The following is a 21,196-nucleotide window of genomic DNA, read 5'->3' as shown; positions in this document are numbered from 1 at the left end:
TCCAGCTTCTGCTGAAGGGCTGGGTGGACTGGCTGCTCTGCGCCCACAACACCCGCGTGACCGCCAGCTTCCACACAGGGCACGAGCCTGAGTCCCCACCGCCCACAGCGGCGTCCTCACCGGGAGTTTGCACGGGCCCCGTTTACAGCCGCGCTTGAAAATACTGATGTGTACGCCCGCTTCTTCCAAATGTGGGCACGCAACAAATGGGCCTGGAAGATCATGTTTTTCCAGGAAAAAAAAGGAAGTCAGAGAATGCTGTGATGTATTTTATAGGAAAACATGCAAAAATCTGACCCTTACCTTAGAGATCTGGGTGCATGCTGACTGGAAAACAGTAGAGAATTCTGTGTGAAAGCTGCGGTGGGCCTGGGGAGCCGAGCCGGGCCCTGAGAGGTGACACGGTCCCCATGAGCTGAGGAGCTAAGGGAGCTGCCCCCACTGTGACCCCACAGCTGGGGAGAAGCGCCCTGTGGAACATGGATAACGAGGAAGATACCCAGGAACGAGCGATTGGAGCTTGGACGCTGATCGACTGAGTGTGATTGATTCTAACCCTGTCAGGAGGAGACTCCATCCGTTCAGAACTGAATTTGACCCCCAAGAGAGGAAGGCAGCTGTTGACCCCGTCGGCCACCCAACTACCTATTAGGAAGCGGGCTGCCTTGACCGAACTCGGCTGGAGGCCAGCGAGGTGCGGAGGCCATGGGAAGGCCATCTGCTGCCCACTGGGTCACAGGAGGGTCTTCCCAGGGCCGCCAGCGGGGAGCTCTCAGGAAGGGGAGACCCAAAGTCAAAAGTACACACACCGCCTGTTTCCTTTTCCAGTTTAGATCCGCTGGATAAGGGATCGGCTACCCACTCCAGGATTCTTGGGCTTCCCTGGTAGCTCAGCTGGCAGAGAATCAGCCTGCAATGTGGGAGACCCAGGTTTGACCCCTGGGTTGGGAAGATCCCCTGGAGGAGGGAAAGGCCACCCACTCCAGCATTCTGGCCTGGAGACTTCCATGGGCTGGGTAGTCCATGGGGTCACAAACAGTTGGACACGACTGAGCGACTTTCACTTCTTCTTTGCACAGATCACTCCCCAGGGTGAGAACACACTTCCTAAAGGACAGCGAGTGCTGGGGCGGCTGGCCAGGCAGTGTGTGGGGTCCCCTGGCCCCGGGGCAGGGACAAGAACCACGTGATAAACAGATTAGAGGAGAGCAATGTGTTTTATTTCATGAAAATAGATTTAAAAACAGACTGTGTAAAAGAATTAGGATTCTCAATAATTTACTATTATTTACACAAGCAAATTCTGGTCATTAGTAGACTCTGTGAGGAGATGAACACACAGAACCCAGACCCTCCCTGAGGGCAGCCGGGGACCCGCCAGGGACACTTGGTGACCTCCCGGCTCCCGTCTTCTCAGGCTGACGTGGTGGCTGCATCACTGCAAGCTTGGTGACAGGCAGGGGAATGGCCCCCGGCCGCCCGGGGCCCCAGCGTCCTCACCCCTCGCAGGAGGCCAGGTGGGCTCCATCCTCTCTGTGTCCCCCGCGTGGGCACCGGTCAGCGGGTCCCTCATGCCCGCAGCCGATACCCCACTCACGACCAACGTTCCGCCAACACCCCTGGGCTGACAGGAAGCCCATAGCTTCTGGGAAGGAGGCAGGAGGCAGGACTGGAAGCCGCACATCCTGGTCCTGGGAAACCTGGGTGAGAGAACACCCCCCGTGTCGTCCAGAACCCGGGGACACAGCAAGGTCTCACTTGAAACGTCCTGTGCGCTGGTCCAGGGAGGGCGCGTGGGGGAGGCTGGCCGGGTGTCCAGTCCTGGCCCGGGCCGTCTCGCAGGCACTTGTGGTCCGTCCAGGCTCGAGGGAGCAAGTCCTGGGTGGGCTGGGGGCGGCGCCCGGGGGGCCTCAGTCCAGAATGTCCGTCTCGAAGGGCACCAGGTGGTAGTAGGACAGGTTGGTGACGTAGGCCGCCGGGTCGTCCCCGTCCCCCAGCTCGGCGGGGAGTTCGCCCCCGCCCTCAAACCTGCGCGGGGAGGCAGGCCGTGAGGCTGGGCGGGCGCCTGACCCCCGAGCGCCCCAGGCGGGGAAGGGCCGCCCGCGGAGTGCAGGCTTCCGGCCGGTGAGCACAGACAGGGCAGAACCCGCGAACCCAGCTGGGCCCTGCCAGCGACAATCAGCCCACTTACAGGTGCTCCGTGGGGTCCACAGCCGCGAGCTGGTCTTTGCCGTTCGGAATACTGTGGTCAATAACGATCGTTTCCGTATTTGCTAAACAGAATCCATTGGACCTCATGATTTCTGAGAACGAGAGCAACGGGGGAGGTAATTCACAAGGGGGTCAGGGTTTGAAATTCTGACATTTGGGGCTCACGCATCTCCTCTCGTCCTCCTCCTCCGGCTGACACTTCCTGGACTGCGTGCCCAGCCCTTCCCTCAGCAGACCACAAACCCCAAGAACAGGCACCGGGGGCTGGGGTTGGGGGGCGTTACCAGGGCGGCAGCTGCCTGAACGCTGGCTGGCCCCCAACTGCCAACCCTGGTCAGCAAGCCCCATGCTCAGGCCTTCCACCTACCTCACTTTAAAAACGTGCTTAAAAACACTCCAGACTCCTGCTTTCCCAAGGCACCACCGTCTTCCACGCAGGCCCTGACGCACGTGGACAGCTCACAGCAGCATTCTCTGCCCCGGTCAGGCCACAGGACGCCCCGTGCTGCCATCTCGGCGGGCGTCTGATGCCCTGGTTGTCTGGGGCACCATTTCCTTTTATTTCTTATACCATAACCATCATTTAGCTTATTTGATCCCCATGGACAGATATGCTCGTTTTAAACAAGTGGGACTGTAATTTCGTGTCTGCTTGTAATCTTTACAGGTATTTTAGGTACTCGCATCTCAGTTTTCTCAGCTTCTCTCCGTAGGAAGACACTTAGGGAAACCACACAATAAAGAAGGCAGAAAACTAGACTTCCTTCTCCCGCTCCCAGGACCAAATGACTGTTCATCAGACAGATTTGCCAAGTAATGGCGGAAACTTCCTCCAACTTTCTGGAGAAGGGACAGTGCACATCTCAGTGGCCCTTCCAGGTGGGCCGCTGGACCTGCCCCCCGTGAGCGGCACCAATAAGCGGCTTGTCCTCGACCTCCTCTCCCGGTGGAGCCCCCCCAGACCCCACCGCCTGAGAAAGCTCGTGAGTCAGAAGAAGGAGCCGAAAACCAGCAAGAAGTCGGTGACTGTAACCGCCAAGGTCAACGGCACCACCGGGTGCAAAGAGGAGGCTGACAAGCGCCTGAGTGGGCAGAGAGACCCACAGGGGATGGGCCCTGACAGCGGGAGCAAGACCCCCAACCTACAGCACAGAGCCACTCTTTCTTTTAAATTAAAAAACAATTGTTGGGGCCGCCTCGTGCAGCACGTGGAATCTTAGTTCCCTGACTAGATTGACCGCAGCCCCCCTGCCTTGGGAGTATGGATCTTAACCACTGGACCACCGGGGAGCCCGCAGGACCACCTTCTTTTCTGCTTTTATTAACTGACTCAAATCTGCCCCGGGAAGCATGTAAAACCTCAGCGACCTCAGCACAGCCAGCTGACAACTCCAAATCCTCTCGCCCACCCCTCTCCAGGGGAACTGGGGGGGGAAAGGATCCTACAAGTGAAAACAAACATGAGTGCTGCGAACAGCCACCTCACATAGGAATCTCCTCATCTTTATTAACCGTGAGATTTGTAGTTCTGGAACATGGAATCTAGAAAATGGAACCAGACCCCAGAACACGTTTGTTGCAGACCATTCCTTAATGTCGGTGAAGAGAAGCCAGCTGGGCCTCCAGGAAACTCCAGGTCTACCACTTAAGCCTGTGAAGGAGGTTACTCTTTGCTGTTTTTTAGCCTGTAAAATAGGAGAAGGCAACGGCAACCCACTCCAGTACTCTTGCCTGGAAAATCCCATGGACGGAGGAGTCTGGTGGGCTGCCGTCTATGGGGTCGCACAGAGTCAGACACAACTGAAGCGACTTAGCAGCAGCAGCAGAAGCCTGTAAAATGGGAATAACAGTGTCTATCCTAAGGGGCACTTTTGGGGGGGAAGTTAAATGAGATAGTTTTTATAAAGACTCTAACAAACGCTGGTGAAAATTAAGGCTGAGACTGTACAAATGCCTGGCTAATAAAAAGTTCGGAGAAGGCAATGGCACCCCACTCCAGTACTTTTGCCTGGAAAATCCCATGGACGGAGGAGCCTGGTAGGCTGCAGTCCATGGGGTCGCTGAGGGTCGGACGCGACTGAGCGACTTCACTTTCACTTTTCACTTTCATGCATTGGAGAAGGAAATGGCAACCCACTCCAGTGTTCTTGCCTGGAGAATCCCAAGGACAGGGTAGCCTGGTGGGCTGCCGTCTATGGGGTCGCACAGAGTCGGACACGACTGAAGTGACTTAGTAGTAATAAAAAGTTAAATTATATTTCCAGCCTTCCCAAACCTGAATACTCTGGGTTTTGTGGCTGATATCAGTTCAAAGGTGTATGCTTCCTTTTAAGCTGCACAGCTTTCTTAGAGTTGGTAACAAGTTTTTAGATTAACATGGTGTGAAGAATGTTTCCGTTTCCATCGACTCAAAGCCTCGCCAAAGAGGCCAGAGCTCTTGCCACAACCAAGGCCCCGGGAGGCGGCTGGTCCTTAAGCCACGAGCGCCTGGCGCCACCTAGTGGAGGCCTGGCCCCCAGCCGGTCAGCCTGGAGGCCTGAGTGAGCCGAGGCAGGGCTGCCCCGCAGGCGGCGGCGCCTCCCGAGAGGCCACGCCAGAGAAGTCTGGGAGGAAAGAGGGTGAGCGCGGGCCAGGGCCCTTTCAGGAGCGAGGGGAATTGAGCAGGACCGGAGTGGACGTGCATGGGCGGGCTTGCGGGAGAGAGGAGACAGGCCCGGGGGGGAGGAGGCTGAAGGCCTGTTCCGAGCAGGGCTCCGCAGTGACGGGAGACCCAGCGGGGCCACATCCCGACCTGCCGAGGACCACAGGAAATCAACAAATCAATGAGCCAGGAAGTCAGATCCGGGGTGGCCCACGTGGGTACTGACGACGTGTCCTGGGGGGAGGCCCGGCCTGGGGATCCCCGAGTCTGTGCACACCCCCAGCACGGGCCGAGACTGGGAGCAGGGCGGCTCTCGGCGGCCAGGACCTCAGGGGCCGGCGGCGCTGCCGTAAGGAACCGTGTTATGGAAAGGACTCCTGAACTGTCTGCATACGTTCAGTTCTCCATTCAGTGAACGGCGAAGGTCCGTCTTACCTCCGGTGGGAGCACCCTCCCCGTCCCCCCAGGGCGTGGTCCCACACGACCTCGCCCGGGCCCAGACACGTTCCTGGGCTCCCGGGACAGACCTCTCCCTACCAAATGCTCCTCAGAGCCTCGCCTGCAGCACCGAGGAGAGAGTCTAGCGCCGCAGTGACGTGCGCAGCCTGGATTAGAGGAAGCTGCCCGTGGGCTGAGCCCCGGCTCCCCCTCGCTCCCCTGAGACCTGCAGGACAGCTGGCCATCTCCTCCCGCTGCCGACTTTTGCCAGAAGGCGCGGCCCAAGGCCCACACTGAGGAGCTACATGCCAGGTGTCCCTTTCTGTCCCACCTGCCCTAAAACCCAGAGCAAAAGCAATGCCGCGCAAGCTGAACTCGTATTTTTGCGCTTGGTGATGGATTCCAGCCATTCGCTTCAAGACGCCTCACTAATGCTTTCCTCATAGACCATTTCTTTTTTAAAAGTTAAGTTCCGATTTATACACCTTTGGAAGCAGGCAGCGGGCAAGCAGCAGGCCAGCGGGGAGACGCGCGCCGTTTCACAAGATCTGGAAGCAGCCCCTCCCCTCTGCCTCTGTCCTTCTTTGGGCCCCGAGGGGGGCAGGCGTGCCCAGCACGTGGACAGGGGCTGGGGAGGTCTCCGGGACCCTCGGCCGCGCTGCGCCCACCACCCCGTGCCTCCCCCGCGCTCTCACCTGAGATCTTCACCGGACTCTGAAAGCTGGGTTGGATTTTATGCACGTTGTCATTCTTTAACACCTGATCCAGGGGCGATCTTTCGAAGAAGGTGAGCACGACTTCTGACCTGGAGTACTGGGAAGAAACACGTTCCTTCCTACACGCGTTTCTCCTGCTGGCGGGATGGCATGGAGCGCGGGGAGCTTGGGGGGCTCGGAGCCCAGGGAAGGCAGGATGGGGACCGTGGGAACAGCGCATGCCAGGTCTGTGCCGGCGTTTCACACATGTCCCCCTCACTTTCCAGTAAACTGTGAGCCCTGCTTCCGCTTCTTCCCAGGGCGAGAAAACACTGGAGCTCCCAGAGCCCAAGAGGCGCCCTCTCCTTGGCTCCTGGCCCCGCTCCGCCCCCGACGCCTCCAGGAGGGCGCCTGCCACCCCACCGGCCCACCCCGTGCCCTGCCCCGCCCCCCGCCCGCACCCCCACCTTGCGCGGCATGCTGATGATGGCCTTGAGAAGCTTCTCCACCTCGTTGAGCCTGGTCTCAATGTCATGGGCCTCCTTGATGGCGACCAGTCCTGGGGTCGAAGCAGAAAGGCCTCCATCAGAGGAGCAGACCAGGACATGGGCTCCCAAATGAAACATAGGCCAACAGGCCACCCGCAGCGGGGACGCCACCCTGGGGTCTCCCTCCACAGAAGGGCACTCAGCCTCGCGTGGGCCCAGTCCTGCCCTGGGAGCCTGGTCCTCAGCCCCAGTCCGGGTCTCAACGACCCAAAGATGAAGGCATGTGCTGAAGAGGGGCCGTCTGAAATCCACAGAGGCCCCGAAGGCCTCTCCGGGTGGGACAGGCAGGCCAGCTCCATCCACACCCTGCACAGCGGGCAGGGCCAGACCCTGGCCCCGCCAGTGTGTGTGGTGGCTGCCGCCAGGGAAGCTGCCCTTCCCCACCCCCAGTGACACAGCCAAGGCGACCACAGGGCCCTTGGAAATGGAGCCTGTACTCGAGAAGTCATTTAGATGTGGGGCTAGAAGGGAGAAACCAGATCTTTACTCAGAGAAAACCAGCATGGCATGACTCATGGCATCTTCCAGGAACCTGAGCTTTTACCCCTCATTCCAGTTGCCAGACATCCTGACTGGCTACTAGAAAGCGCAGTGTTTTGTCTTTAAAATATGAGAGCTAACAGGCGGGAGGAGAATGGGACGACAGAGGATGAGATGGCTGGATGGCATCACTGACTCGATGGACATGAGTTTGAGCAAGCTCCAGGAGTTGGTGATGGACAGGGAGGCCTGGCATGCTGCGGTCCATGGGGTCACAAAGAGTCGGACACGATTGAGCAGCTGAACTGAACAGCACAGAGAGCTGGGGTGCGTTTCCGTCTCCTCGTGAGCCATGCAGAGTGCCGACCTTCCGAGGACCGGCCCTTCACATCAGCTTCCCAGGAGCAACACGGATTCCCAGGACATTTCACATGACCCGGGACCCAAACCACAGAGGCTGGCATCCCAGAACTACTTTCAGTTGCTGAATCTCAGTTTTCAGAAGTCCCGGTTTTATTAGATAGGAGAATGGTTGTTCATTTTGCAGGCAACTCACTAAATCCACATTGAGATAAAATTAACTTCCTAAACTGCCTGACTGAAATCCAGAGGCCCCTCACATCAGCCGGAGTCGAGGATGTCCAGCCAAGGTCAGGAGCTGGTCCCTGAACTTCCTGGAGACAGACCAGTGCCCTTCACCTGCTGACCCGGGGTCTGCTCTGCAGTGGCCTGTCTGGTCCTGACAAGCGCTCTCGGCCACGTGGGGCCAGGCAGCTGGCTGCAGACCCCAGCCTCCGGTCCACACACCCTGTGCTGCCCGCCACGTGGTGCCCCAGCTGTTGGCAGAGAGACGGGACTGAGCCACCCCTCTCTCCCAGGCTGCCTGCCCCACCGCCACCCGGCAGGCTGGGGGCAGGAGGAAGGGAAGAAGCTACACCCGGGGCAGAGTCTCAGGGTCTCAGGACACATCCTCCCAGGCCTGTGTGCTTGTTTAGAAGTCCACACACACACACACACACACACACACACACCCCACACAGCTCCATCTTGCTCCTGCTGTGGACAAGTCTATGGAGGGAAAGAGGGATACTGCAAAAGTCCTCTGAAAAGCTTTTAGAGAGGACAATTGTAGAAATCATCCCCACGAGGTGCTTCTTTGTTCTTAGACAAGAAAACCATCACATTTCAGTTTTTATGACACCTAGAAAACTGCTGTTAAATCACTCAGGTTCACGACACAGTCGTCATGTTTTTATATTCTGTAAGGACAAAGGTCCATCTAGTCAAGGCTACGGTTTTTCCAGTGGTCATGTATGGATTGGACTGTGAAGAAAGCTGAGCACCGAAGAATTGATTCTTTTGAACTGTGGTGTCGGAGAAGACTCTTGAGAATCCCTTGGACCGCAAGGAGATCCAACCAGTCCATTCTGAAGGAGATCAGCCCTGGGTGTTCTTTGGAGGGAATGATGCTAAAGCTGAAACTCCAGTACTTTGGCCACCTCATGTGAAGAGTTGACTCACTGGAAAAGACTCTGATGCTGGGAGGGATTGGGGGCAGGAGGAGAAGGGGACGACAGAGGATGAGATGGCTGGATGGCATCACCAACTCGATGGACATGAGTCTGAGTGAACTCTGAGAGTTGGTGATGGACAGGGAGGCCTGGCGTGCTGCGATTCATGGGGTCGCAAAGAGTCGGACACGACTGAGCGACTGAACTGAAGGACAATACAGGAAGATTAGCCTTGTGTATGGCCAGTGCACACAGCACATTTATTCCCACTTTCCAGGACGTAAAGCCCACTGTTGGGTTTATAACCAAGGGTGCCACTGAGTCGATACACACACTCTGGTCTCCGCTGACCTTCCCTTAGGGCTCCAGCATCAGAACGCAGCGCACAGGACGCCCAGGCAACGGGCACTTCAGACACAGCGAGTAACGCGGAAGCGTGGACAGACACACTAGAGACTATCCACTGTTTATCTGACATTCAGACTTACTGGGTACCCTGTAGCTTTATGTTCCTGGTGACCTGTTTCCAGAAGGAAGCAGAGAAAGGCAACAAGTGCCTCATCAGACTTCCAGTAACACATCAGCGTTCCGGCTCAGAGCGCAGACCCTGGGGACCCTCCCCTGCTCACCTCATCAGTTCGGGCCCTGTGACCCCACACCCTCATTCTCAGTAGGACCCTGTGGTTCTTGCCCCACCCCATGTCCTCAGCCTGATTTCTGTCTGTGGGAAAACTTTAGCCAATGGGTAAGTTTAATCAGAGAAGTGAGAACAAGCAGGGAAAAGAAAGAAAACAGCCAAAGGAACCTACATAATAACGAGAGTCAGTAAGCGTGGTCGAGGAGCTTCCCTTTCTTCTCAAGAGCCACAGACAGCACTTGGAGGCACCGCCTGTGAGCTGCCTTATAGACACGGAAACCCCCGCCCGGGGGGAGAGCACATGGTGGCCGGGCTGCAGCAGTGACGTGTGTGTGTGTGCGTGCGTGCACGTGTGCTCAGCCTCAGCCGCGTCCGACTCCCTGTGACCCCACGGACTGTAGCCCACCAGGCTCCTCTGTCCATGGGATTCTCCAGGCAAGAACAGTGGGGTGGGTTGCCATGCCCTCCTCCAGGGGATCTTCCCAACTCAGGGACTGACCCCGCGTCTCTTACACCTCCTGCATCGGCAGACGGGTTCTTTACCACTAGCGCCACCTGGGAAGCCCCAGAGGGGAAGCCAAATGCTGCTCCTAGGAAACGAAAACACACTTCAAGCCAAGAGGGGCTGAAGACATTTCAGCGGGGAAAGAAGCTGCCGGCATCCCTCCGGCAAGAATGCCCAGAGACCAGCCAGGCAACTGGGACCAGCGTTCCCAGGGCAAGCCCTCCTTCCTCCGAGGGAACCCGTCCACGTGAACGGCCAGGACTCTGGCCTCTTCCCAGGGCAGGGGGGCTGTGGCCAAAGGTGGAGATTCACAAGCCATAGATTCCGCTGGGTGCCTCTGAGAGGCTGCCCCCCGCCCCTGTCAGAGCCCGTCCCAACCTCACATCAGAGCAGGGAGGGGTCACCACCAGCCACGTGGCCTCCAAGGGCCAGGCCCTCTCCAAACTGGGGTGTGATGGGGAGGTGGGGGATGGGGAGGTGGGGGTGGGGGGGTGAGGGGTGGGGGGAACACAATGGGTACCCGGAGCCTGCATCACCCAGGACAGATGGCGCATCCAGACCCCAGACCAAGCACACGCAGCTGGGAGCTTCCTATTCTGCCTGCTCTGTTCTTCCTCTGTGACCGACAGCTTTGGCTTTTACTGACTGGTACCGCTCTTCCAAATGTCACTTGTTTACAGTAGGATTTTTAATTTTATTTTTAAAAAAATGTGCTGACGTACAATAATTTGGGATTATCTAGGAACGTTAGCTTTTGTATTCCAAATATTGTTGATGGAGCAAGAACTGTGGCAATCTTGTTTGACCCAGATTTACTGAGATCGTGGTTCTAAAAACTGCAGGAGGGTAAGGTGGTTTTGAATTTGCAAGGCTGGGCAGAGAAACTCCAAGGCCTCTTGATTATGGGCTGCTGTCATTCCAGGGCCAGCCAGCAGAGGGCTCCAGCAGCCCGCGAGGACCCGCCACATCCATGTCGTCCTCTCAGGAAACTGGCTCGGAACACTTCACCTTCCCGGAAAATTGTCTCGTTTCTGATAAAGCACAGTCACTAATACAACCTCAATCTTAAAAGTTCACTCTACACAGCTTCTGATGTGAGAAATTTATCCAGATGTCACCCAAAACAGTTAACAATTTGAAACCCAAAGACTGATAACACAACTGTATGTAAATTTCAGTATGTTGATTTCACATCCTTTTGGGGGGTTAAAATTCAGGCTAGAGCAGCCAGGGGGCCCTTTCTTTCCCAGCTGGCGCAGTCTTGAGAATCGAGGCCAAGACATGAGCTTCTGTGAGTTCCAGGGTAGGTCTTTCTACGGACACGAACACTGACGCATTCTCGGAACCCAAACTGAACACCCTGGTACAAGCACGAAGATCAGGCTCTGAGCCGCAGACACCTGGCCCCACGTCCCACATCCCTGGCGGAGGTTCCGTGCCAGCCTCCAGGGATGGGCTCGGGGCGGAATCCAGCTGAGCGCCTGGGGCCCCTTCAGTTCTGGGTGTGAACACAGATCCTTCTCGGGTCAGTTGGGAAGGCAAGTCCGTTACCCAGAGAATGCAAGTCTCTCAACTGGAGACCCACGACAGAGCCCTGGGGAAATCTGTGACGTGAACTCTCTGACCGAATCAAGCAAGACGTTGCATTTCAAAAGTCCACCCTTCACTGTCCAGAGAAGCAGACGGGCTGGACAAGCTGGGGGATGCAGGGTCACCTCGTCTGCACCGGAGATGTGCGTGCTTTAAGCTGTCGTTGCTGTTTAGTCGCTACATCGTGTCCGACTCTTTTGCGACCCCATGGACTGCAGTCTGCCAGGCTCCTCTGTCTATGGGATTTTCCAGCCAAGAATACTGAAGTAGGTTGCCACTTCCTTCACCAGGTGGTTTTTTCCAACCCAGGGATCGAGTCTGCGTCTCTTGCATTGGCAGGCAGATTCTTTACCACTGAGCCACCAGGGAGTGCAATACAAATTTTGGAAACAAAGTGTTTTAAATTTTCTGGGAAAACCCTCCATGATAACTTCCTAAATATGTGTTGTCTGTATGGACAGGCAGGGTAAAAGCAGCGGGGACTCACTCAGGGAGCGCGAGCTAACCCAGGTGATTCCTCTTCATTACACTCAGCGTCCAGCCCGCAGCCTGCTCGCCCCAGGTGGACTGCGGCCTCTCACTCCAGTGGCGGGCTCCGGTCTCTGCCCTGGGCTCCCCTGCTGCACACGGGGCTCGGGAGCCAGCTGAGGGAAGACTCCTTGGCTTCTTCCCACGCCTGTGAGGTGCTCCCCTCGTACCAAGCCTTCCTTCCCCAGGCCGCCTCCTTCTCCTCCAACCGCGAGTAGAATTCCTTACTCAACTTCACACTCAGCATGCCTAAGGAGCCACTCGCTGAGCCTTAGTTTGCCTTAAAACTCGGAAGGAATTTAAGGAATAAACAGCACCCGCCCCCGGCCCTCAAACAGGAAGCCCTGGGCTGTGTCAGGGGACGGGCACCGGGTGCCAAGACCCTGCCCCCGGGCTGGCTGGGACGATGCCCATGAGACCGAGGTGACCACAGGGAGGCGTCCCCAGCGGGGCGCGGCAGGGGACTTCCCAGGAGCCTCTTTTCAGCCTGGTGACCAGAAGGGCTGGTGGAAGTCCCCGGTCACCCAGGGAAGTGAACATGAACAAAAGCGCCCACCGGAACAATTTTAGTGGGACAATGATACCAAGCCCTGGCAACGCCGAGTCCTTGCTCACGGTCCCCGACTCACCCTGCTGACAGCCGCTGGGCTGCACCGGGGCCCGGGGTCCCCATGGGGGCATCACTCCCGCAGCCCCTCCTGCAGCTCCAGGCGGAGCCCCACGGAGCAGGCACACCCAGCCCGCGTCTCAGGGTTCTGCCGTCACCGCACATCCACCTTTCCTGGCTTTGAAGGCCCCCAACCACAGGCACCTTCTGCCTCTTGGGAAAGCATGGATAAAACACACAGCGGAGCCACAGCAGGTTCACGCTATTTTACAAAGAGAAGAGGACCGCGTCCCGGGGGCCAGCCCCAGGGCAGCCGGACGCTACCAGCAGGGCCCGGTGCTGAGAGGCAGAGCCAGGCCTCCCCGTGGACGTCTGGTGGGAAGCGATCACGGCTGAGAAGCTCCAGAGCCAGCGACGGCCATGAGCTTCTGACCACTCCTTCCCCAACTGGGAGCTGGCCCGGTTCACCTGGGCCCATGGCACAGCTAGGACCACGGGCCGCACGCCACCGACGGGGGCAGAGTGTCTGGGGCCCGGACAGGGGGCTCGGAGCGACAGCAGCTCCCAGGAGGCGGATGTGGCCGTTTCAGGACCCGGGGGACGGCGGAGCCCCACAGCTGAAGCCAGGCACCCTATATAAGGAAGAGGTTCAAAACTAGGCCTGTGAAGCAGAGAGATCCCCCAAAACGCCCCAGAGAAGGGAAAGCAGCCCCCTCACTGGAAGAGGAGACCCCCTGCAGGGAAGTCAGGCTGGGGGCCACGCCGGGCGTGGGCAGGGCAGAACCCCAGCCCCAGTGCGGCGTCCGTTGGGTGGGAGAAGGTGGCCTTCACGCCGCTGCTCCGCGGCCCAGAGCCCTGCAGCCGCGGCTGTTTTCAGCCACTGTCACCAAGAAAGTGAAATCGGGGTCCTGCAGTTGGCCCCCAAAGCAGACAGCGATCGCCCCCCTCATGTGGGGAAAGCACAGAGCTCCTGCCCTGTCCGCCTGAGAGCAGGGCCTGGGAGTGAGCGCTGTCCCTGGAGCTGTCGGTGGGCAGGGGTGTCCTGGCCGGAAGGCCCGCGTCCGGGCCCAGCTGGCAGGTGCTGGACACCTTCCCTCCACCCCACGTCTGACAGATGGTCTGCGAGGACGCCGGCAGATCCAGGTCCCTGGCGGCAAGGGTGTACGGACGTCACCCCAGCACACACGCAGGCTCTCAAGAAACGCTGGAAACTCCGCGTTCAAAGCCAGGCCCTCTGTCAGCTCCTCCCGTCGGCATTCTGCCTCCCGATGCTCCCGACAGGCACGTCTGGCCTCTCAGTAAACCCCAGGCTCTCCCTCCAAGATCAGCTGTGTTTGACCACTTCCCCGGGCTTCCCCTCGTGGCTCAAAGGGTAAAGAAAGAATCTGCCTGCAATGCAGGAGACCGGGGCTCGATCCCTGGGTCAGGAAGATCCCCTGGAGAAGGGAATGACAACTTATTCCAGTATTCCTGCCTAGAGAATCCCCATGGACAGCGGAGCCTGGTGGGCTACAGTCCACGGGGTTGCAAAGACCAGGACATGACTGAGCGACTAAATGCCACACACATATCATCCCTGGCACCTCCCCAGGTCCTCCTCCAGCCTTTCCAGCATGGCAGCCAGACTGCCCATCCATCCAGTCCCTGCTCCCAGCTCTCCATCTCCAGCAAGAGCCTTGCACCTAGCACAGTCTGCCCACTCCCCCCCGACACACCTGCCCTCTCATTGCTCAGATACTGGGGCTCAGGCCCGCCTCAGGGCCTTTGCACGTGTGCGGGCAGCCCCATCCTAGGCACTCACATCCCTTTCTGCCCCCTACCCCCACCGGCCCATCTGAAAGTGAACCCTTCCCTTGCCCCAACAAGTTACAGCTCCTCTCCTTCCCTCCTTGAATTCCTTTCTTCTGAACATGTACAACCATCTACCATATTTTTAACTTATCTTGATCATTATCAGATTCCTCAAACCGAGACAGAATCAGGAGGGCTAGAGTTTGTCTGTTTTGTTTTCTGCTGCGTCCTCAGCACCTAGAAGCTGCCGGGCACAGGGGAGGCGGACTGGGAGATGCTTGCAGAGTGAACGCAAAGCCAAAGTGTTGGTTTTACAGCAATCAGGAACCGAAGATCACCTGACCACTTTGGAAATAGAATCTCTGGCTGCAGAGATGACTGTATAGGGCCTGAAATGGGTGTTATTAAAAAAAAATGATCAAAATAGTCCAAAAACGCCAAGGAGTCGTTGGGAAATTCTGCATGGTTGTCTTTTAAAGCATAAACCTTTCCAGATGTGAGCAGTGTAACAGGCAAGTGACCTTGCCACATCTGGTCAGGAAGCCCTGAGCCAGTATATTACCCAGAGGAGATTTCAGCTGGAGACGTGGCCCACCTGTGTCAGAGGGTGGGAAAGCGCAGAGAGGGACGCCTCGGTCACCCAGAGATAATATGCACAGGAAGCAGCCGCCTCCCTCCCCTGGCAGGGGGACAAGGAAGCAAGGACGTGGGCATCAGATCCGGACGCAGAGGCGCATAAGGTCAAGATGCCAAGGAAAAGGACAGAGGAAGCAGGACAAGTCCCGAGCGCCGCCTCGCCCAGACGGAAGGCCAGGGAGGCAGGCTGGCGAGCCCCGAGCCGCCACTGCACACAGGGGTTCAGTACCTCACTGGAAACACACACGTTGCACGGACGGACGGTCAAGGCACCACCCGCATGTGCAGAATGCAGGGACAGTACACGCGCGGCACAGAACACGCTCCCACCGCAGCTCCCCAGGGACCACGGCAGCCGGCTCCGCATCCCGAGTGCACGCGGGGTTTCGGAGGCAGGTCGGGGCCAGGGCTGCCCCGTGCCCTGGAGGTGCCCAGTCCTCCGCTGACAACAGCCACCAGCAGCCAGGACGAGCTCTGAGAGCCAGACTTGCTCATAGAACTTTTGAAAAAGACAAGCGGGCCAATCTAACCCAGCCCAGAAATACGCAATGTTTAAACTGAGGCCCTCTGATGGGGACTTATACCGAGAAAACTTGCTATCTCAGCACAACACACACTTCTGGATGCCTTTTGCGTGTACGGTTTGGACATCCAGTCCATCTTTTTATGCAAACAATAAATCTGCCTGGAAATAAAGTGAACTCTTCTTTGACCTTATGGCGATATATTTCACTTAGCAAACAACTTCCCTGGACCTACGAGGATTGAAGGACGAGGCCTTCCTGTGGTTGTGGCACACTCGGATGGTGCTGGGGGCAGTGGCGTGCCTCCAAGCAGAGAACCGGGACCCAGACAGACGGCTGATGTTGCCCTTCCTCAGCCTCCGAGGCGCTGAGCTGGCCTCGCAGGAGGCCCCCCAGTCAGATGGAGGTCTCCCCACTTGCCTCGACTGTCAAGACTCTAGCTGGGAAGATGGTTCCCACAGTCCATCACGGGCCGTTAGAGAGCGTGCACACCCAACCCCGGTCCTCATCTAACTGCCCCGCACCCCATCGCATGTAATATCCCCATCTTTCTGATTTTACCCTTCAGACGCTTAAACGCAGCTATGAGATCCCTTCTGCGTCTTGGTTTCTCCCTGGTGACCACCCTCTTCCTGTCTCCCTGTGGGTGCCCACTCTGCAGAGGCACTCTCTGTGCTGACACTTCAGAAACTCAGGACTGACCCAGTGCAGCCGGCACACACAGACAGAGCTGGGAGCGTGCGGGCGCACAGCGGGTGTGGGTGTGCATGGCAGGTGTGGGTGTGCACAATGGGAGCCTGCCTGTGCACGATGGGGGCCTGTGTGTGCAAGGCAGGTGTGTGTGCATAATGGGAGCGTGCATGTGCACGGCGGGTGTGGGTGTGCACTATAGGGGCAGGTGTGTGTGTACTTGACGGGAGTGTGTGTGTGCACGGCAGGTGTGTGCACAATGGGGGCGTGCATGTGCACGGCGGGTGTGGGTGTGCATGATGGGGGCAGGGGTGTGCGTGATGGGGACGTATGTGTGCAAGGTAGGTGTGTGTGTGCATGATGGGCGTGTATGTGTGCACGACGGGAGTGCATGTATGCATGGGGGTGTGAGTGTGCACAGCGGGTCACGTGCCTCACAGTCACCCACGTTCTGCACAATGTGGGCGTGTGTGCGCACAGCAGGGGTGTGTGTATGGCGACTCACGCGCCTCACACTCACCTGCCTTCTGCTCCGTTTCCCAGGTCCCAAAACAACTGAAGCTGTGCCCTCCTCCCGCCTGTGACCCTCATCAGAAGCCACTGAGGGTGACGACAGAAGCCACGTCCCTGGAGGGCTTGCTGCTGCCAGACAGGGAGCACGAGCGCCAACCCGCGCAGGGAAAGGGGAGGAGCCAGCCCGGAGCACCACCGAGTAGGGTCCTCTGACACTGAGACCTGGAGGCCTGGGAGGGAATGAGGGGAGGAGGGGAAGGCAGACTCTGGGCTAGCTCTCGGGGGCACCTGTTTGCTTACGGCCCTCCCCGTTCCAGAGAAGATGAAAGGCATTGAATAAGGCGCTGGTCCTTCATCTAAGCTTTCCTGATTTGGGCATCCATTTGATACACTGAACATACAATAATACACACACACCCCCAAACAGCGAGTCAAGGCAAACTGCTTCCATGCTCGGGATGGCACTGAACTCCCTCCAGAGCAGCCATCAGCCTGAGACTCCAGGGGCAGGGACGGCAAACTTGCCAGCGTTGGGAGACTTGCCAAGTGACGCGTCTGCCAGAAGATGTGTCATGAGAATGAGCTAATTACCCAGATAATTCACACTCAGGGCAGGGCTGTCACCAGTGGGGGTGGAGAGTATCCCAAGACCTCAGGGAGACGCCCCCGAAGGTGCCCCTGGGCTGCGTTTACAGGACAGTGCCCGCCTTCTCAGCTGGGCAGGTAGTCCCGCTTGTGGGGTGGTGAGGGGGCCCAGCCTTCCAGCCTCAACTTCAGCCTCGGCTCCTTCTCCTCCAGCCTCCTCTCCGCGGCCCACGGGCTGGCCCTGGAGGCCGCAGAGAGGAAATGGGAAGCCACCCAGTCCCTGCGAGCCAGGAAAAGTCACAAGGTCTGGAGGAGGCGGCCCGGTTCATCAAACCCAAGGCGGACCCACCCCAGCAGCCCCTCCCGGGGAGAGACAGAGGCCGCGTGGCACCTCGCACTCGAGCTGTCGGCCACCCGGCCACCGGGGACAGGGGAAGCGGCCCCGCGGGGTAGGGAGTGCCGCCAGACAGGGCGCGCCCCCCGCGGGACTCTTTCCTTAACTCTCCCCAAGGCTCTCGCAGCCCCTCCGGCCGCGGTCGCAGGGGCTGGCCGGTGGCTCGCCCGTCCCCCCTGCCTCGGCCCGCACGCATACTGCCGCCCGCCCGCCAGCGCTCTTCACGGTTCGGGGGCGGGCGGAGGTCTGAGGATCCCTGTCCCGTGCCAGGGGCCGTAGGGCGGCCATCCCGGCTTAACAAGCGCCCCTGCAAGCCCGCCCTCGCACTTTACACGAGCCCACTCCTGCCTCCCAGACCTCGAGGCCCTCGGTCCCCGAGCCCCCCGATACCCCCAGTCCCCCAGTCCCCCAGGCCGGGCCCGCGCCCACCTTGGCGCAGCGGCGCGCGCGCCAGCTCCGGCCGGTCCTCCGGGAAGGCGTCGCGGAGGCGCTGCCACAGGCGGCCCAGGTCGGCCAGGCTGCGGTGCAGATAGAGCACGCTGCGGTCCGACCACTCGGTGCGGATCTCGAAGAACTCCTCCTCGTCGCCGCGCCGGCTGACGACAAGCCGGCGGATGCCGTTCACCCAGCAGCCGCGCACGAACATGTTCACGAGCGACGTGCCCTCAAACACCGCCGAGGCCATGCCGCGGGCCGCGCATCCCCGGCCGGCAGGGGCACGCCCGCCCGGGCCGGGGTCCACCCGCGGCCGGGGTCCGCGCGGAGTCCGTCCGGGGCCGGGAGCTGTCTGCAGCCGGGATCTATTCCGGGCCAAGATCTGTCCGGGGTCCTCCTGCGGCCGGAGTCTATCCGGGGCCGGGGTCCGTCCGAGGTCTGTCCAGAGTCGGAGCGATCCGGGATCTGTCCGGGGTCCGCCCGCGGCCGGGGTCCGCGCGGGGTCCGTCCGGGGCCGGGAGCTGTCTGCAGCCGGGATCTATTCCGGGCCAAGGTCTGTCCGGGGTCCTCCTGCGGCCGGAGTCTATCCGGGGCCGGGGTCCGTCCGAGGTCTGTCCAGAGTCGGAGCGATCCGGGATCTGTCCGGGGTCCGCCCGCGGCCGGGAGCCGTCTGCAGCCGGGATCTATCCCGGGTCGGGGTCCGTCTGAGGTCTGTCCAGAGTTGGAGCGATCCGGGGTTTCTCCGGGGTCCGGGTTCGCCCGAGGCCGGGGACGGGCCGAGGTCCTCCCTTAACCTGTCCGGAGGCCGGCTCGGTAGGGGCCCGCCCGGGGCCGGGGGCCGCGCGCTCTCGGGGGTGGCGCGGCCACAGGCTTATAAGGCGCTTCCCATCGCGGGCGGCGCGGTCCCGACGTCGAGGCCGAGGGCGCCTCCGCCGTCCCCGCCTCCGGGCGGAGGGGTGGCCTGGCCGCCGCGCCCCGCGCCGCCTCCGGAGCCCGCGCCGCTGGGGCCGCGGGTCCCCAGGCCGCGGGGCGGAGCGGAAACCCGAGCGCCGGCCCCGCCTCCGCGCCCCGCCCGCCCGCCAACCCCCTCCCCCGGCCCTAGCCGCCCGCCCGGCCCGGAAGAGCCTGGGCCGGGCCCCGGGTGGCGACTGTTGTCTCGTTTCTCGATCTTGGGAAACTCTCGGGTCAGGGGGCTACGCGCCCCACCCGACCTGCGGGAGTGGAAGCTGAACTTACGCGCGGCGGGGCGCACCGCTCCGGGGACCCGGCGCCGGGACTGTCTGGCGGGTTCCCGCCGCCCGCACGTCCTCCCCGGGCCGGGCCCGAGGCCGGAGCCGCCCGCCCCGCGTCCCCCGCGCATTCCAGCCGCGCCACTGCCCGGACGCGGCAGGGCACAGACGACGCGGCGGGCCCGCGCCGGCCCCCAGGGCCCCCAGCCCCGGAAGGAGAGGGAACCCGGTGCTCAGAAGCGGGCCGGGCCGGCGGTGGGAGAGGGCCCGGGGGAAGAGCGTCCCCGCCTGCGCGGGGCGCGTGCCGAGCCGAGGGGTTTCGAGAGTGGCCCCGGGGCAGCTGCCGGGGGAGAACCGGGGGTCGCAGCCGCTCGCTCCGCAGGATGGTCCTCACTGGGAGGTAACTTCAAGCCAGAGTTCAAGACTCGGAAGTTAGTTCAGGCGTTGGAACTCGATTGCAGAGTGTCTTGGGCGACCTCACGTCGCCCGAGGCGGGGTGGACAGACCCAGGGCGAGGCCCTTCAGCGCTTTGCCCTTCTAGAAAGTCTAAAGAAGCTCGGCAGAAACTGTGGGCACCGAAGGCCGGTTGTCAGTCACGTGACGCAACTTGTCCGAGGGGTGTGTCCCCCACACCCCCAACACACCTTACACACCTTACACACCCCCAACACACCCTTACACACCCTTACACACACCCTACACACAGTCACGACTCCAGGTTTTGCTCAGCCGGCTCCAGTGACTCGCCCAGATCAGATCGTCAGCTTCGTCCAAGTTTTCCTCCAAGTTTATCTTTACCTCCTGTTTGCCTTGTGAGCTGAGAAGAGAAGGTGTTTTCCACAGGCTGGCGACCCGCTAAAGTGGCAGCAGCCCGCCCGTGCTGGTGACTGAGGGGCTGACCGCTGAATCCTGGTGACTGATGGGCTGACCACGGGGTCTGCAAGAGGTACCAGAGGGTGGAGGTGGGGGGCTGGGCCGAGTATCCCCACCACCACCACAAAGCCCCACTGAGGCCTCCCGCCTCTGTGCCCTTTCGCTCTCTGCCGCTGGGCCGGGCAGCCTCTCTGCCACCAGAGCGCAGGAGCTGTTAGGAAGTCAAGTCACCCAGTCACAGCCGACTCTTTGCAGCTTCTCTAGCCAAGAGTACTGGAGTGGGGTGCCATTTCTTCACGGGATCTTCCAGACCCAGGCATTGAACCTGGGTCTCCCACATTGCGGGCAGACTCTACCCTCTGAGCCACCAGGGAAGCCCAGGAGCTTTTATGCATCCAGCCAAATCTTTCCTGGGAGCAATCAGGTCTTGGTTTCCCTGTTGCCTAGGAGATCTAACTTCGTGAGGCAGCCCTTCAGCTGTGCCAGACACTCTGGTCACTAAAGAGAAGGAAGCATTTTCCTGTCAGCGATATTTGTTTAAAGAGACCTGGAACTAGAGAATAAAAATAGCAACTGCCCAGAACTTACTAATCATTACAGAAATTCTGAGTAAAGCACAGTGAGCTGCCACTTTTTAATCCATTGTTTTAATACAGATTTTTAAAAATCTATTAAGAAAAATTATCCAAAATCTGAAAATGAGACCAGAAAAACAGTGATCCTTTCAATGTCCTGTCAAAGGATATTTTTCAAGCCCAAGGATTACTTCCTTTTCTAGTTGAATGTACTGTTGTTTGACGCTGTGATTTACTATTAATGAAAGGCATACCAACCTGCAGATTTGTGCACAGAAGAGATGCAAATAATTTTTGTCCCAAAGTAGAGTTAACATCAAAGGTTATAATGTACTGCCCTATAAGACACTGACTGTTTTTATATCTAGCCTTGCAATCTTATTTTAATATAATCTGACTCTACAAATCCATTTCCACAAATGGTCTTTGAATCAGCTTTTTCATCTTATAAACGTCCTCAAAAATTAATGAGGTGAATAAGCTTTTGGCTCTTGTGCATGCCATATTTGTAGAAAGATATGAGAGTCGTGTTTAATTTGGAAACTTATACTTGGGAAAGT

At 59.1% G+C, this 21,196-nt stretch overlaps 1 protein-coding gene across 1 annotated transcript; it reads right to left on the bottom strand.

The window, feature by feature from the left end:
* Positions 1-1,230: 1,230 nt before the first annotated feature.
* Positions 1,231-18,209, bottom strand: PXDC1 (PX domain containing 1). Its single transcript, XM_068994288.1, has 5 exons — positions 17,954-18,209; positions 6,453-6,544; positions 5,986-6,103; positions 2,192-2,303; positions 1,231-2,028 (listed from the first exon to the last, which is right to left on the bottom strand). Exons 1-5 carry the CDS (start codon positions 18,207-18,209, stop codon positions 1,911-1,913), a joined length of 696 nt encoding a protein of 231 aa, XP_068850389.1. The 3' UTR covers positions 1,231-1,910.
* Between the last annotated feature and the right edge of the window lie 2,987 nt (positions 18,210-21,196).

Source organism: Capricornis sumatraensis, chromosome 22 (genome assembly GCF_032405125.1).
Source record: "Capricornis sumatraensis isolate serow.1 chromosome 22, serow.2, whole genome shotgun sequence".
NCBI classification, from domain to species: domain Eukaryota; kingdom Metazoa; phylum Chordata; class Mammalia; order Artiodactyla; family Bovidae; genus Capricornis; species Capricornis sumatraensis.
Note: the sequence above shows the minus strand (reverse complement) of the source record. Positions and strands in the feature narration are given on the sequence as shown.